This window comes from Phascolarctos cinereus, unplaced genomic scaffold (genome assembly GCF_003287225.1).
Source record: "Phascolarctos cinereus isolate Bilbo 61053 unplaced genomic scaffold, phaCin_HiC Scaffold_8;HRSCAF=390, whole genome shotgun sequence".
In the NCBI taxonomy this organism is placed as follows: Eukaryota; Metazoa; Chordata; class Mammalia; order Diprotodontia; family Phascolarctidae; genus Phascolarctos; species Phascolarctos cinereus.
The window spans coordinates 45,871,239-45,887,662 of NW_027556291.1; the positions used below are offsets into that span (position 1 = coordinate 45,871,239).

General features: G+C 46.8%; 1 protein-coding gene across 5 annotated transcripts in view; it reads left to right on the forward strand.

Moving 5' to 3' along the window:
• The window catches only part of ENOX2 (ecto-NOX disulfide-thiol exchanger 2), a 304,632-nt gene that overhangs the window by 238,682 nt on the left and 49,526 nt on the right, over positions 1-16,424 (forward strand). For all 5 annotated transcript variants that reach the window (XM_020969840.2, XM_078148015.1, XM_020969843.2 and 2 more), the window contains 3 exons: positions 2,326-2,481; positions 12,865-13,071; positions 15,267-15,500. In XM_020969840.2, the coding sequence (XP_020825499.1) occupies positions 2,326-2,481; positions 12,865-13,071; positions 15,267-15,500 (597 nt within the window). The remainder of the gene's footprint in view (positions 1-2,325; positions 2,482-12,864; positions 13,072-15,266; positions 15,501-16,424) is intronic.

A 16,424-nucleotide genomic window follows, 5' to 3' on the forward strand; every position in this document is an offset into this window, starting at 1 on the left:
ACCACATATATACACACTACACACACATGCACACCACACACATGCTTACCACACCTGCCATCTCCATGCCATACGTACATACGTACATACATACATACACACACACACACACTATAGATACCACATATACAGTTTGTTAAGGAGCTCACTGAACTTTTCTTCTTGCGGTGGACAGGCATGCGTCAAGGACATACTTGGTTGTTTGCACCCCAAGCTGGACCCCCTCAAACACAACACATACCATATATCCACACACTATACATACACACCACACATAGCACTTATATATACACCACATATACACATGCCACACACTCACATGCCACAGTATATTCATCACACGTACACACAAGCAGAACACACACTCCATGCATGTACACACACCACACTCACCATACCACACACATCACACATAATACATAAAACATTAACACACATCATATTCACACACCACACATATAGATACCGCAATACAAACACACAACATATGCCACACCTGCCTACACACATGACACTCACCACACATACACACACCTCACACACCATATATAAACACAAACACACAGCATGCCATACATACCAGAAACTCACCCCACACATACATACAACACAAACACACACCACACAAATATACCACAACACATCACACGTATACACTCACCACAGATATATACCGTACTTACATACCACAAATAGTACATGCACCACACTTATACACATATCACACATGCACACCATTTACATGCCACAATCTGTATGTGACATTCACCACGTACGCACATATCACACGCATTGTTCACATACACCTATCAGACATGTACCACGCGTACACATGCATGCCACACACACACCACACACATACAAACACATACCACACACCACACTCACAAACCACAATCCCCCAGCACAGCCATACACATACAGCACACATACGTACCACATACATACAAACAGCAGATACAACACACACATATACCACACATACAAAAGCACATAACCATATATACATACCACACACTTCTATATACCACATGCCAAACACTATACATATACATACATAACACCATACACATAAAACATATACATGCCACACATACACATATACATATACTTATACATACACGCTATGTGTGCTGTGTGCCACATAGATTCATACACATAGCATATGTACATGCCAACCACATGCGTACATATATACACATACCACACATGCACACTCTTCACACACACACCACACTTATGCGCACACACACCTCACACATGTACACACCTCCCCACATAACACCATACAGACACCCCCCACAGCACCACACATACACACACTGCACACAAAATGTACAACCCCTACACATATGCCACCATATAGACAGACAACACACATCATACATACACACAACCACACTGCACGTGTGCGCACACACACACACACACACACACACACACACACACTTACTGCTTTTCTTTTCTCCTGGCCAACTCTTCCCAAGTCTTTCAGGTGATCTCAGTGGGGCCTGATCCGTAACCCTCTTCCCATCCTGGCTGCACCAGAAGTGTCCATGACCAGAACAGGGCCTTGGGACTTTGGGGACTGCCCTGTCACACTCTTGGTTGCCAAGGGCCATCTATCATGTAGTCTGTGTCTTTACCTTCCCAAGTTCCTAGTGCTGATGAGGCAATAATGCTTCATTGCTTCCCAAACTCTGTCATCTCATTAGTTGGGTATTCCTTCCTCAGAAGCAGACAACAACCCCTTGATGCCTTAATAGATGCTTTCATGAGTTGCTGTGATCAAGAAACATCATTACCTTGTGATGAGCTAGGATAGGCCTCTCAGTTTATCACCAGGCCCATCCTCAAAGCCTTTCCATCCCGGGGTGACCTGTTACCCCAGGACTTTGCTGGCATCGCCTTGGAGAAATTAGGATAAGCTCCTCGTCACCCTGAGGTATGAGAGGAGCATTTCAGTGGAGGCAGAGAGCATTGGGACAGGCCAGCCTAGACATCGGGCCAGAGGCTCTGGCTCTCCTCCCACACCGTGGATGCTGCCTCTGTGACATAGTAGAAAGAGTGTCAAAGTCAGGCCTTGGCTCTGTCGCTTACTAACTGACCAACCGGGTAACCTTAGCAATCCCTCTGAGCCTCAGTTTCTCTGATGTGTGGAAAGTGCTTATAAACCATTCAGCATCATGGCAGTGTTACAGGTAACGGCCCAGCACTCCCACAGATCAGTGGGAACAATAGGGGGACATCCTGCCCTTCCTGGAGGCCTCTGCTGAGGAAGGGCTAGCAGCATCACATGTTCTTTGTCTCCCTCTTTTCTTTTAGATTTTGATCCAGCTCTTGGAATGATGACAGGAATCCCACCGATCACACCCATGATGCCAGGCCTGGGGATCGTTCCTCCTCCAATTCCTCCTGATATGCCCGTGGTAAAGGAGATCATTCACTGCAAAAGCTGCACTCTTTTCCCACCAAATCCAAGTAAGCCACTTGCCACAAAATTTCTCCTCTCACATATCTGGGTACCTGAGAAATGGTTCACTTTTCTAAAAGGAATTCCTACCTAAGGCCTTCATAGATGTACAGGCTTACCCAGGTCTACCATAGTTTACTTGATACTGCCCAGCCTGGAGGTTAGGTGAAACAGTCTTCCAGGGGGCCAGTGCAGCTGTCAGAACAAATGGAGAAGCTTATTTCAGGCTTTCTGGAGCTTAGAATAAGAGTGGGGGTGGTTATAACCTTTTTAGGTTGTCTTCGTTGTACTTAAATGTATAATAAGGAAAACAATTTATTTGGCTACAGAGGGGAATAATTGATACGAAGTGGTCGCTAAAATATTCCCATTAGGTGTAATCTCTCCTCCTTCTTGTAGTCAGTAAGCATTTATTAAGCACCTCCTGTGTGCCTGGCATTTTGCTAAGTGCTAGAGATACAGAAAGACTCACAATCTGACACAGGAAACAACACGCAAACAAACACGTACAAAAGACAGTCCCCACTGTCAGGGGGCTCCCAGTCTAAGGCCAACCCACATGTGGAGACTGTGCGCTCTCAGTCTATTACGCACTTACCCAGTGCACATAAGAAAATGCAGATGATGCTATGCAAACAGATTGCCACCAGAGACCAATCAATCTTCACTTTTGATAATATCAGAGTATAGATGTCTGCTTTGAATATCGTGGGATGTGACTCCACTATCTTAAAATTCAGGCCACAGAGGTTGGAAGGACAACATGGGTCAGTGGCTAGAAAGCCAGTCTGAGCCAGGACCCCCTTGTGCCTCATACTGTCTGTGTGACCCTGGACCAGTCACCTAGCCTCTCTCTGTCCCCAGGTCAGTCTCTAAGTCACAGGAATGGTGCCAAATTGCATTTTTATAAAGAGTTTTCTCATCTAGGAATCCTCTACACCAAAAAATCACAGGTTTAAGTTAACAGAATCAGTTCATTCCCAGACTGTTTCCTGTAACAGATGGTTGGTAAAAGTATTTAGACAATGTGTGGACCAGTATTTCCTGGCAAACACCATCAGTTGTTAGGCAAAACATGATATGAGATTAAGCTGCTAATTCACCAGAATGAAGGGAGAGGGAGGTGGCATCACAGTAGGGTTTCATCAGGAGAAGATACAGTCTGGTTACAATGTATCAATGCCATTTCCCTCAAATAGGGGCTAACATTAATACATTGAGCATTTATTAAGTGCCTACTACGTGCCAAGCACTGTGCCCACTAGGTGCTGGGGATGCAAAGACGAAACAAAACAGGCTATGCTTTCCAGGAGCTTGCTTTATATATTACATGGGATAGTATTGCTTTTTTCAGTGCCTGTACTTTCAAAAGATGGTTTTTTTCTTCTAACTGAATCCAAAATCAGACCTGCCTTATTCCCAGCCGTGTATTGTGTTTGCCTGTTGTCTCTCAGACTTAGTACATGACTGGCCCGCCTCCTTGTGTGCAGTCACTCACGTTCTCAGGGATGACCTCTTGTCAAGAATAAGTCACTTCCGGTGACATATGTCCACTTGCTCCATGCAGGGGGGCAGGGGGTGTTATGATTACCACTGCAATCATCCTTCCTGACTGATTCTCAATTTGCTTTCAGTTTGTTCAGGTGTTTGGTCCTGGCCTGTGATTGCATTGGGGCAGCGACCTCCTGGTGTGATATGGGGGGACAGCCAGTGCAAAGAGTGGGGGCGGGGAAGGGAATAAGTACCTGAGAGGCAGGAAGGAGGTAGGTTTGAGGGTGGCAGGCATGCTCACTTCCACAGATGACACCAGAATCAGGATAAGATATGGGTACAAGAGGGACAGTGAGAGGAGAGAAACTTCAGAGAGACTGAACCAAAGTGAGAGTTCTTAGGGAATTGCCAGGGGCACTTGGTGGTTAAGTGACTTGCTCAGGATCATACAACCAGTATGTGTCAGAGGTAGGATTTGAACATAAGTTTCTTCTGACTCTAGCCATGCTGGGGGCTTGGTTTTCTTATAAATTCTTAAAAATATCTTTTTTGTAAATGACCTCAATGTCACTGAAGACTTTGCACTCTGAGCCACTTTGGGCAGTGGCCCTGGGGCAAAGCTGACTTGCTACCTAGAAATGCACACTGTCAGCTAAAGTTGGGGCTACAGCTCATTGGAAGCTGCCTTTGCGAAACAAACAGGAGCCTCCAGAACCTCTTATCGTGTGCCATCTTACAAAAGGGTCCCTTTGTTAAGCACCAAGTTAATTAAAGTTAATCCCAGGGCCCCAGCCAGAAGGGCTGGAGAGCCAGGCCAGGGCTGCCAGGAGGGGGCAAGGTGACAGAATAGCTTAGGCCCTTTGATGGCCGAGGCAAGCGCCCAAGTGGACTAGCAGTAGAATTGGAGATCTACAGCTGGAAGTCAGAGTTTTCCCTTCCAAAGCTGTGACAGTTTTATGTGGCTACCCTTTGACACCGCGTACTGGAGTCATGGGGTCTTAAGGCCAGTCAGTCAATCAACAAACATTTATTAAGCATATATTATATGTCAGGCACTGTGCTAAATGCTGGGGATACAAAGAAAAGCAAAAAATACAAAAGCAGTCCCTGCCCTCGAGAAGCTCCCATTCTAATGGGGAGCACAACATGTAACTATCTAGCTATATACATGATCTATACTGACTTGATGGGAGGTAGTCTCAGAAGGGAAGGTGCTGGCAGCTGGGGGGAATGAGAAAGGCCTTCTGCAGAAAGTAGGATTTGAATTGAGTCTTAAAGGAAGCCACAGGTCAGAGGTGAGGAGGAGGAGGAGCATTGTAGGCATGGGGGAGAGCCAGTGCAAAGAGGAGGGAAGGGGAAGGGAGTAAGCATTTATATAGTGCCTACTATATGCCAAGCACTGAACTAAACACTTTACAATTGTTACCCTGGGAGAGGAAACTGAGGCAGGCAGACAGGTGAAGTGAATTTTCCAGGGTCACATAGCTAGTAAGTGCCTGAGGCTGGATTTGAACTCAGGCATTCCTGACTCCAGTCCAGTGCTCTAACTGTTGCACTTACCGCCTAGGAAATGGAATGTTATATATGAAGAACTGCAAATAGGCCAGTGCGGCTGGAAAGGTAGGAAGGGTAATAGGAGCTCACTGAATAGGGAAGTGACATGGTCCAACCTGGACTTTAGGAAAGTCACTTGGGCAGCCAAGTGGACGACAGATTCGAGGTGGGAGAGAATTGAGGCAGGGAGTCAGTGGGGAGGCTGGGGCAAGGGTTGAGGTGTGAGTTTGAGAGCCTGCACAGAAGGGGTGTGTGTGTGCCATTGGAGACATCGTGAAGGTAGAAATGGCCCGCTTGGACCTCAGCTTGGCTAAGTGCGTGAGTGTGAGTCAGGGGTCAAGGATGACCCCAAGGCTGGGAGCCCAGGTGACGGACAGGACAGAGAGGACACGTTGAGTTGGGGATGCCTATGGGATATCTACTTTCAGAATACTGATTGCTGGACAGTGGCTAAGGAGCAGACCCCAGAGCCAGGAAGCCCTGAGTTCGAGCCCTGCCTCTAACACATACTGTCTATGGGACTCTGGGCTCTCAGCAAGATGCTGACCTCATCTAGGAGCTGCTTTAACTTCATGAACTCCCAGGCCCAAAGTTACACAGCTAGGAAGTAGCAGAGCTGGGATTTGAACTCAGGATTTCTTCAAATCCCATGCCTGCTCCATTATGCTAGCACCTTGTCTGAAGATGAGAAGTAAGAACCCCCCACGTAGAAAGTGGCTAATTGTGGTTGAGGGGGAAATTAACATTAACAGAAAACAGGGAGATACCTTAGGAATCCTCTTGTCTAACCCCCTCACTTTACAGTTAGGGAAACTGAGGCCCAGAGAGCACTCTTCCTAAGTGAATCATGTAGATCTGGAAGATACTTCAGAGGCCATGTAGTCCTGTGAGGAAGTTGAGATCCAGAGAGCAGGCATACCTTGCTCCAGGTGACATACCAAGGTAGTGAGCATCAGAGACAGGTTTCAAGCCCAAGGCCTCTGAATGGCAGTAAATAGAGGAACCTCAGGTGGGAAGCCAGGGCCTCTGCTCCCAAATCCAGTGCTTTCTCCATCACCCCATGCTGCCTTCTGAGAGTGGCCACGGTGAGACAGTGGAGGGTTGGGGTGTCTCCCGTGGCTCAGCCACATGCCCAGGAGGGCTCCCTCTAGGAGTTGGCCCAGATGTCCCCATCCAGGGCTATTGATTCTCTCAGAGAACAGACACTGGAAATGCTAGTCATAGGGGAAGTGCCCATGACACAACAAGCTGCTCCCCAGGGGTGGCCACCTGTGCACTTTACAGCTCTGGCTCTGAGGACCCAGCTTCAAATCCTGCCTTTGCCACATACAGGCTGCATGGCCCAGGGCAAGTTCTTTACCCTCCCTGGCCTCAGTTTCCTCCCCTGTAAAGTGAGAGGGTGAGGCCAGATAGTCTCAGAGGCTACTTGTGTCTCTAGATCAAAGATCCTCTGACCTTTTAAGCCCCTAGAGCAGTGGCTATAACCCAGACTCCCTCCTCTTGGCCCTCAGTGTGGTTGATGTACCAGCAGTATATGGGGCAGAACCTGAAAGGACAGAGGACTCCAGACATTCAGACAAATGTGGACTCAGTCAGGAGACATGGGTTTGAAAACTCCTGGTTATTAGCTGTGTGGCCCCTCTCTGGGCCTCATTTTCCTCATCTGTAAAATGGGTATAGTGCTATTTGCATTGCCCACTGTACAAGGTCATCCAGTCCAATCTTCTCATTATATATGGTACATTATATATGCTTATTGAGTCCAATTGAATTGCCTCTCAGGACCCTGCCAGCCCTGATTCTGTACAATCCCAAGATTCTGGGCTTTGTGACATTACTCTCTCTCTGGGTGGAGGGGTCATGTCCAGGTGCATGGAGAAAGTCATCTTCTTCCTCTATCAGGCTGGCTCAGTTAAAGAGAAAGTAGATAGAGTAGCAATAAAGATTCCTAGGGCTTCTAATTTCTCTCAATCATTGGAGATTCCATTAAGCCACATCTAGCCTCCATTGATTGTGTAGGGGACCTTCTATCTTGGACTAGCTAATAAAATCATCTGAAAGACTTCTTAGTACGTAAGTCATAGCCAGCCTTCTGAGTGATCTCTGCAGCTCCTTTAAAAGCTGGGGCTCCCTGGCTTCTCAAAGCTCCTCAGGGGCTGACTTTATCTCTTATCACTAATACTCATGGCCCCCACTCATCTTCTGAAGTGGGCTGCTGAGATAGGCCTAGAATTTCTGGTAACAACTCCTCCCTCCTCTGGCATTACCCAATGCCTGGCCACTACCCACGCTTTCAGGAGGTTTTCTGAGATCTTTTGCCAGCCTCTGGTGGTGACTGGAGCCCCACAGGCCCTTAGCCCCAACTACTTTATGAAGTCCCTGACAGCTTTTGGTTTTATTTCGGGAGTAGGAAATCATCCCAGTAATGCTCTCACTTCTTGATTTGGGACTTGGAATCAGTGAAGACTGGATGACTCTGGGCTCCTGGGTAAAGTTCACTTCAGCCCCTTTGGGCTTCAGTCTCTTCCATCCTTGAAAGGATCTATATTAGTGAAGGACATGGCATTACCTCCTACAGGTGGGGACTGAAATCAGGCTTGGATCCTCTGCCCCAGGGAAGCAAATTAGTATTTTTGACCCAGCTTCAAGCTGTCTTCCTTGCCACCATCCCACCATCTAAATTCTACCAGAATCCCACCATCCAAAATGGGCTGATGGTATCATTCCAGAGTTTGGAAAATTCACTTGAAAGTTCCCAGTAAGGCAGCCTTTACATTTGAGATGTTGTTACTTGTTATCTATGTAACCTCTTCCCCCCCAGTGGAGTCACATCCTACCCTGGGCCTCACTTTTATTTTATGTAAAATGAGGGGGTTCTTAATCTTGTTTTGTGCCATGAACCCTTCTGCAGAATAAGGTTACCAATTATACTGAAGTACTTATCCAAATATCAAAAGTTCCAAATTCAGCGACGCCTTGCAATCTAGCCACACACCTCAGGTTAAGGATCTCTGGCCAAGATGATCCCCAAGGGCCCTTTGACCAATTCCACTGGAATCACATGGTTCCCTCCCCACACCCACCAAGAATTCTATTCATAAGTGACCTTATATTAGTGGCTTTCCATTAAAGGGTATGGGGTTACCGACTTCCATTAGATTGGGAACTCCTCAAGGGCCCCAACCGTCTTTTGCCTCTTTTCACATTCCCCAGCACTTAGCACAGTGCCTGGCACATAGTAGGCACTTAATAAATGTTTATCAACTAACTAACTGAATTCCCAGAGAGACTTTATTGGATAAATTAAAGCTGAATAAGGCAGAACATTTTTTGTTGTTAGAAACCAAGAGCATTTTGTTTAATTTAATTTAATACATTACTCCAATAAAGAAGGCCCAAAAATACCTAGGAAGGAATGCTCATAAACATAAACGTCTTGCTGTAGTCCCATTATCTCCTCCACCACCTAATGCTCCTTGGAGGCCATTTATGAGGGCCTGAGGCCACATAGGAAAGGCTGTTAAATCGGGCATCCCTCTATATCTTCTGTCTCCTCCACCAGCAAATGCTTCACGTCTTCTGCTAAAGAAGTATGGTAGTCCCCTGTGACGTCGAGTTGGTTGTGCTATGTTATCTCCTTCACTGCCTGGAACTCTTTGGACATCCTCAGGAGGGGCTGGGAAATACCTTGGACTGGCCACTGCAATGGCCCCAGCATCTCTTCTGCCATCAACACCACCATGCAGGGGATGCTGAAAATGTCCTCTTGGTTGGCTGTCGGGCCAGGGCACCTCAGGGCCATCTCCTCTGCCTGTCTGATGCTGTGCTGACACCATCTCGGAGGTTCTAAGGCTGTTTATGAAGGGTAGGAGGTAAGGGCAATGCTGCTGCCCTTTTACCCACTTCCCTGCCTGCAGTGCCTCTGAGGGGAGCCCACGGAAGGCAGTGAAAGGAGCTGTTTTGTGAGGGTCCACGGTGCCATGGCAACCTTATGTTGCCATACCAACATTCTATGACACAAACAGGCAGATTAGAGTTTTGAGGTCAGTTCATTCTTCCTACTCTGTCATTGGCTGTGTTGACAACTGAAGTAAGGCCCCTCCCCTTTTAGCTAGCCAACCCCTCCCCTTGCCCATTGACACCCCAACCCCTGTCATCCTAGTCTACTGGCCTGCATGTAAACTACATGCCCTCTACAGTTCACAGAATTACACTTTCAAATAGTGAGAATTCAAATGCATACAACCACTTCAAGGGATTCATTATTTGCACTAACCAGGACCTAGCTGTGTACTGTCCTATTCTGCCATCCCTATCCAGATCACTTCTATTCCTCCCCAGCCTGGCCTGTCCCACTTCTACCCCAATTCTACTTTCTACTTGATTTCCCTGGGCCTCAGTTTCCTCATCTGTAAAATGGAGGGGTTGAGCTTGACTTCTAAGGTCCATTCCAACTTTAAATCTATGATGTTATTAATAATAATATTTATATAATACCTGCTATGTGCCAGGGGCAGCTAGTGGTGCAGTAGATAGAGCACCCAGCCTGGAGTCAGGAGTTCAAACCTGAGTTCAAATCCAGCCTTGGACAGTTACTGGCTGTGTGACCCTAGCCAAATCACTTCACCTTGCTGGCCTCAGTTTCCTCATCTGTAAAATGAGCTGGAGAAGGAAGTGGCAAACCATCCCGTGTTTTTGCCAAGAATACCCCAAATGGGGTCACCAAGAGCTGGCACGATTGAAAAATGACTCAACAGCACCAACAGTCTGTTATTACTCTTCTTAATGTATCTGCCTGCTCTTCATCTCTACCTGTTGAAACTCTTCCCCTCCATGTTTATTAGGGTACTTTGTCTGGCTCTCCCTTTTCCTCCTCACACATTCCAGCTTGTATCTTACCCTCCAAGTAGACTGTAAGCTCCCTGTCATTTTCATCTTGGTGTGCCTCATGGTTACCAGGCTTCTGCATTTCATAAGAGTTGTTTAAATGTCTGAGGGACTGATTTTGGAAATACAAGAGTCTGGGGACACAAACAGAGTAACTAGGTGGCACAGAAGATAAGCCATTGGACTGAGTTCAGATCTGGCCTCAGATAGTAGCTGGCTTTGTGACCTTAAACAAGCCACTTCACCGCTGTCTGCCTCAGTTTCCTCATCTGTAAAATGAGGGTAATAATAGCACCTACCTCTCAGGATTGTTGCAAGGATAAAATGAGAGAATATTTGCAGGGCATTTTGCAAACCTTAAAGTGCTATATAAATACTAGACATTATTATTATCCTCATCCTCATCACCAGTGTAATGGAAATAGGTCTCAATTTAGATTCCAGTGAAACCAAGAAGGCCCCGGTTTCAAATCTTGGCTCTGCTGTTTACTAGCAACATGACTGTGGGAAAGACATTTCCCCCTTCCCCCAACTCGCTTTTCTCACCTGGCCTCCATGGAGGCCATTTAGGGGGGGGGGGGGCTGGGTAGTGTTAAATTAGATGATGTCTAAAATCCTTTCCAGCTCTGACCCTATGACTTGGGGCAGCGCCTATATTGGTCACCCTCAGCTTCCTCATTTACAGAAAGGTCCAAGGTTCCATTTCTCCTTCATTTGAGACTAAAGCTCTTTACAAATCTGTAGCTGAGCCCTGGCAAGAATTAAATGAAAAGATTGGATTACACAAAATCAATCCTTGCAGATCTAAAGCCTACACCCAGAAAACCTAGTAACCCACACACCTCTTCTTGATGAGCGACAATCAAGAATTTTGACTAGAAACCCTCTGATACCTGTAAACAGTGGCAGGGGAATCGGCAGGCTTGACAACCACTGAATACTGCCTGAGTGGGTAGAAAGTGCATTGTGAAGCAGAATTATCTCCTAAAGCAGATTCGGAGTGACTCAGTTTGGCAAACTTCTCTCACCAGAGTTAGCAATTTTCCCCAACGAGCTTGCTTTCTTCATTCATTCTTTTTAACAGCCATTGATTAAGCACCTACTGTGTGCCTGGCAACATGCCAAGCTCCAGGCAGATCCAAGCAGTCTTCAGACTCTTCCTTCAAGACCCAACTCAGGTGCCATCTCTTCTCTGTAGCCTTCCCTGTGCCCTCACCTGAAAGCCATCTCTCTTCCCCTCCATATTTATTAGGGTACTTTGTCTGGATCTCCTTTTTCCTCCTCACACATTCCAGCTTGTATCTTACCCTCAAGTGGACTGGAGTTTGGGCTCCAGTAGACCAGCTGCCAAAAGCAAGACTGGAGGAATGCCGAGTGCAAGGTTAAACCCAGTGGGGTGAGTGAAGGCCTAATATCCCCACTACTCTGTGTATGTATTTGCCTTTATGGAGCTCCCAGCTCTGTAGCGGGGTAAGACCTCAACACAAATGGCCATGATACAGTACGTTAGAAGGGGCCCATGCGTTATGTGAGCTCATTTATTCAGCAACTATTAAACACCTACTGTGTGCTAGGTTGTGGGACAAAGATAATTAAGACTCATTTTCTACCCTATTCTGGCCAAACCCAATCCAGGCCAGTCTAGTGGTTCAGGCTTAGGATTGGAACCACATGAGATTCCCATAAACCTACCAACACATAACCAAAAAGAAGTTTCTTAAATCAGTCATTCAACAAGTATTTAAGTACCTTCTATGTGCCAGGCACAATGGTGGGCAGCTGGGGATACAAGCAAAAGTGTTGTGGGGCTCAAAAAAGACAATGGATATAAAGCACTATAGAAATACCAGTAATTATTATTGTGATTGTATTAGCCTCTACCAAACCTCCAGTCTGGCAACTGGTGGAGCAGTAGACAGAGCACTGGACTTAGAGTCTAGAAGTCCTGAGTTCAAATCTAACTTCTGATGTTTACTAGGTGTGTGAACCCTGAGAAAGTCACCTAACCTCTTTACACCACAGTTTGCTCATCTGTAAAACAAGGACAATAACAGCACCTACTCCCCAGGGTTGTTGAGAGGATCAAATGAGATGATATTGGCACAGTGCCTGGCACATAGTAGGTGCTGTATAAATGCCTAGAATCTGTCTCCTAATTCATACTTGGCAGCTTTTTGATGATCATAGGGTCGTGGGATTTTGATTGAAGGGCTCTTAGAGATTATCTAGGCCAATACTCTCATTTTACAGGCGAAGAAACCGAGGCCATCAAGGTGAAGTGACTTGCCCAAAGTCACAGAGGTAAGAAGAAATAAATGAGGTTCTTTTTGATTCAGAGATTCTGTGAATCCACACTGTGGGTCCCAGTGGGGGGCCAATCCTTGTGAGCCCCTTGGTCCCTTGGGGGCCCCATCCTAAGCAACCATTTTCATTCCAACCACCATTTCCATTCTTTTTAGATCTTCCACCACCTACAACCCGGGAAAGACCACCAGGATGCAAAACAGTCTTTGTAGGAGGTCTTCCAGAGAATGGAACAGAGCAGATCATCATAGAAGTATTTGAGCAATGTGGGGAAATCATTGCTATCCGAAAAAGCAAGAAAAATTTCTGCCACATTCGGTTTTCTGAGGAGTTCATGGTGGACAAAGCTCTCTATCTCTCTGGTAGGTGTCTGCGGCCTAGTGATTGTGGTCACTGATCACAGAGTATGAGGGAACATAGTGGAGGGCATCCATGTGTCTGCTTCAGGGATGGTTTGTGAGAAGTTTTCCCACATCTTCTCCTCTAGGGATTCTTTTCAGCTTGTAGGCCTGGCCAGCCCCTTTCCCTGTGTTTGCATGTTCTCCATCCACCACTCACTAACCTAACCTTTGTTGACATCTGGGAGGTTCACATTAGAGGCAGCATGATATAGTAGAAACGACACTGGATTTGGAATCAGAAGAATCCAAGTTCAAATCCCAGCTGTGCCACTTGCTAGCTGTGTGACCTTGGGTGAGTCCATTTCCCTCCCTTGGCCTCAGTTTCTTCTCCTATAAAATGAGGGGGTTGGACTAGATCTAGGCCTCTGAGGTCCCTTCCAGCTTTAGGATCCTTCTTGAGGCCTCAGTTTCCTCCTAAGCCAAATGGGGTCAACAATACTTGTGCTACCTGCCTCATGGATTTGTATCAAGGAGAGCACTTTGTAAGTCACAAAATGTGAGAGAAATCAGTGCCACTGTTAGACTAAGGAAGCGCCTCAGGGAGGCCAGTTGTCCTCCTCTGGACACTGTCCAGCCTAAAATGGGGTCCCCATGACTAAATCTGGTGCTCCATGGGCAGAGTAGCTTCCCTAGCCCTTGACACACAACCCGAGGTCAGCAACTTTGGCCTGCCACCTCCCAGAGCTGCTCATGTGAAGCACACAATTCACCAAAGCCCCCAGATCTTTTGCACACAGCCTGCCTGGGCATTCCCACCATCCCACATTTGGGCATATTATTGTTGTCATTGTTGTTTTTAATTTTGCATTTATTCAGATTAAATATCATGATATAGGATTCATATGCAGGTGCCTGCAAGGGATCAGTGGTGACAGGCAGTGGCTCACTCATACCCCAGTTTTCACATAAGGAAACTGAAACTCAAAGGGGGTAAATAAATGACTTGCCTAAAGTCACCAAGCTTGTAAATGGCAGGGCTAGGATAGGAATCAGTGTTCTGACCCCAGGTCTGATGATCTTTCTAGCATATCCAGGTATAGGACCGTTATGCCTATTTTACAGATAAAGAAACTAAGACCCAGAGTGGCTAGATACCTGACTGATGCCTCATTGCTGATAAGGATCAGACATGGACTTCAACTCCATGTTTTTTCGAACTCTGGTTCCATTGCTGCTTCTGATACACCAGCTGCCTCTCTGCTCTGATCAGGGCCGTGGACAGGGTATGATCTAGACTGCACAATGGGCAGTGATGTCAGCATCCCTCGGAGAATAGGGCTTTAAAACTAGGTCGAGGTGACGTGCCACTATACTCCACCCTGATTAGAACACATCTGGAATGTAGTGTTCTGTTGTGGGGGGAGGGGGAAGGGCACATTTCAGGAAGGACATTGATAAGCCAGGCAGCATTTATAAGAGCATGACAAGGAGGATAAAGAGCTTTGAGATCATGCCATCCAAAGATCTGTTCAAAGGACTTGGGATGGGATGTTTAGCCTGGCAAAGAGAAGACTCAGGGGACATGCCAGTTGCCTCCAGGCATTTGAAGCGAGGAGGGAAGATGCCAAAGAGCAAAAGGAAAAACTTCCTCCCATGAAAACTGTCCCCAAGTGGAATGGGCTGCCCTGGGGAATTAGGAGTTGCCCCTCCCCAGAGGGCCCCAAGCACAAGCCTGACGCCCACATGGGGATGTTGTGCCAGGGATACCTGTTGAGGTATGGGTTGGACTCACCAGCCCCTGTGAACCCTTCATGCTTGGAACTTCTGTGACCATTACAGCCTTCCTGCAAAGAGCCAAAGATCCTTTTTTAATCCAGTAGGCCTATAGTTCCATCGTGATCAGTCTTTAGAGGTGGAAGGAACCTTAGAAATCAGGCTGTATGCTATGTGGGAATTAGTAAAAGACAGCATGATATAGCTAAATGAATGCAGGACTTGTAATCAGAAGCCCTGGGCTTGAATCCTGGCTCTGCCATCAATTAATCATGTGACCTTTGAAGCAAGCTTCTAAGGCTCAGTTTTCTCATCTTTAAAATGGGGCTGATGCTGTGGTTGCCCTAATTCTCTGAAACTTCCCAAGTTCTTCAGATCCTTGTAGGTGAGTACCAGTTTCTGCGCTAAGCTGCTTTCACTCCCTCCCTTTCTCTGGCCATCAGGGTACCGCATCCGCTTAGGCTCAAGCACTGACAAGAAGGACACTGGCCGCCTCCATGTGGATTTTGCCCAGGCCCGGGATGATTTGTATGAATGGGAGTGCAAGCAGCGCATGCTGGCCCGGGAGGAGCGCCACCGCCGCCGCATGGAAGAAGAGCGCTTCCGTCCTCCATCTCCTCCTCCTGTTGTTCATTATTCAGACCATGAATGCAGCATCGTGGCCGAGAAGCTGAAAGGTAAAGGCTTTTCTTACATGTGGGCATCTGTCTCCCTTTTTAGTGAAGAACTTGACCTTGAAGATAACCAATTTGCCCCATCAAAATCATGTCACTCCTTGGCTCATACATGTGCAGTGGCTCCCTAGTTCTTCCTGAGTTCCATTCGGGCTCCTCTGCCTGGCATTCAAGGCTCTCTACAACCTGGCACCAGCCTGCCTTTCCATTTTAGTCTCTACTACATCCTGTATACTCCAGTTCTGCTGAATAATACTTTGTTAGGAATGTTATGAATTAATTAAAATGAATTACTTTGTTGCTAATGGCAAAGATGATAATGATGGCCGATGTTTGAGGGCACTTTAAAGTCTTAAAGCACTTTCTTTCCCCCAAGAATACTCTGGGTCCTCTCTCATTGCTCTTTCCCTATCAGTGGGATAGCTTCCCACACCCTCTTTGCATCTTCCAGTCTTCATCCCTTATTTTACAGTAAGTTTGCCCCGTAGGGATAGCCTGGTGTCATGGGTGGAAAGTTGGCTTTGAAGCCAGAAGCCCAGGGTTTAAGCTCTGCCTCTGACACATCCTGCTGGTATGACCCTTGGCAAGTCACTTAACTCCTCAGCCTTCTAGGGAGACCTTGAGGACTAGAGATTATGAAGGAAGTGCTGACCTCTCTTGGTAAGGGGAGTCTCCTCCTTTCCTCCTCAGGAACTTCCTCAGGTCTTCCTGACTCTAGGCCCAGCTCTCCATACACTATGCCACCTAGCTGCCTACTTATCATGTGCTATTATATATATTTAGTTCTCTGTGTATGCAGGGCAATTAGGTGGTGCTGCAGTGAACAGAACACCAGGCCTGGAGTCAGGAACACTCCTCTTCCTGAGTTCAGATCCGGCCTCACACACTTACCAGCTATATGACCCTGGGCAAGTCACTTACTTCTGC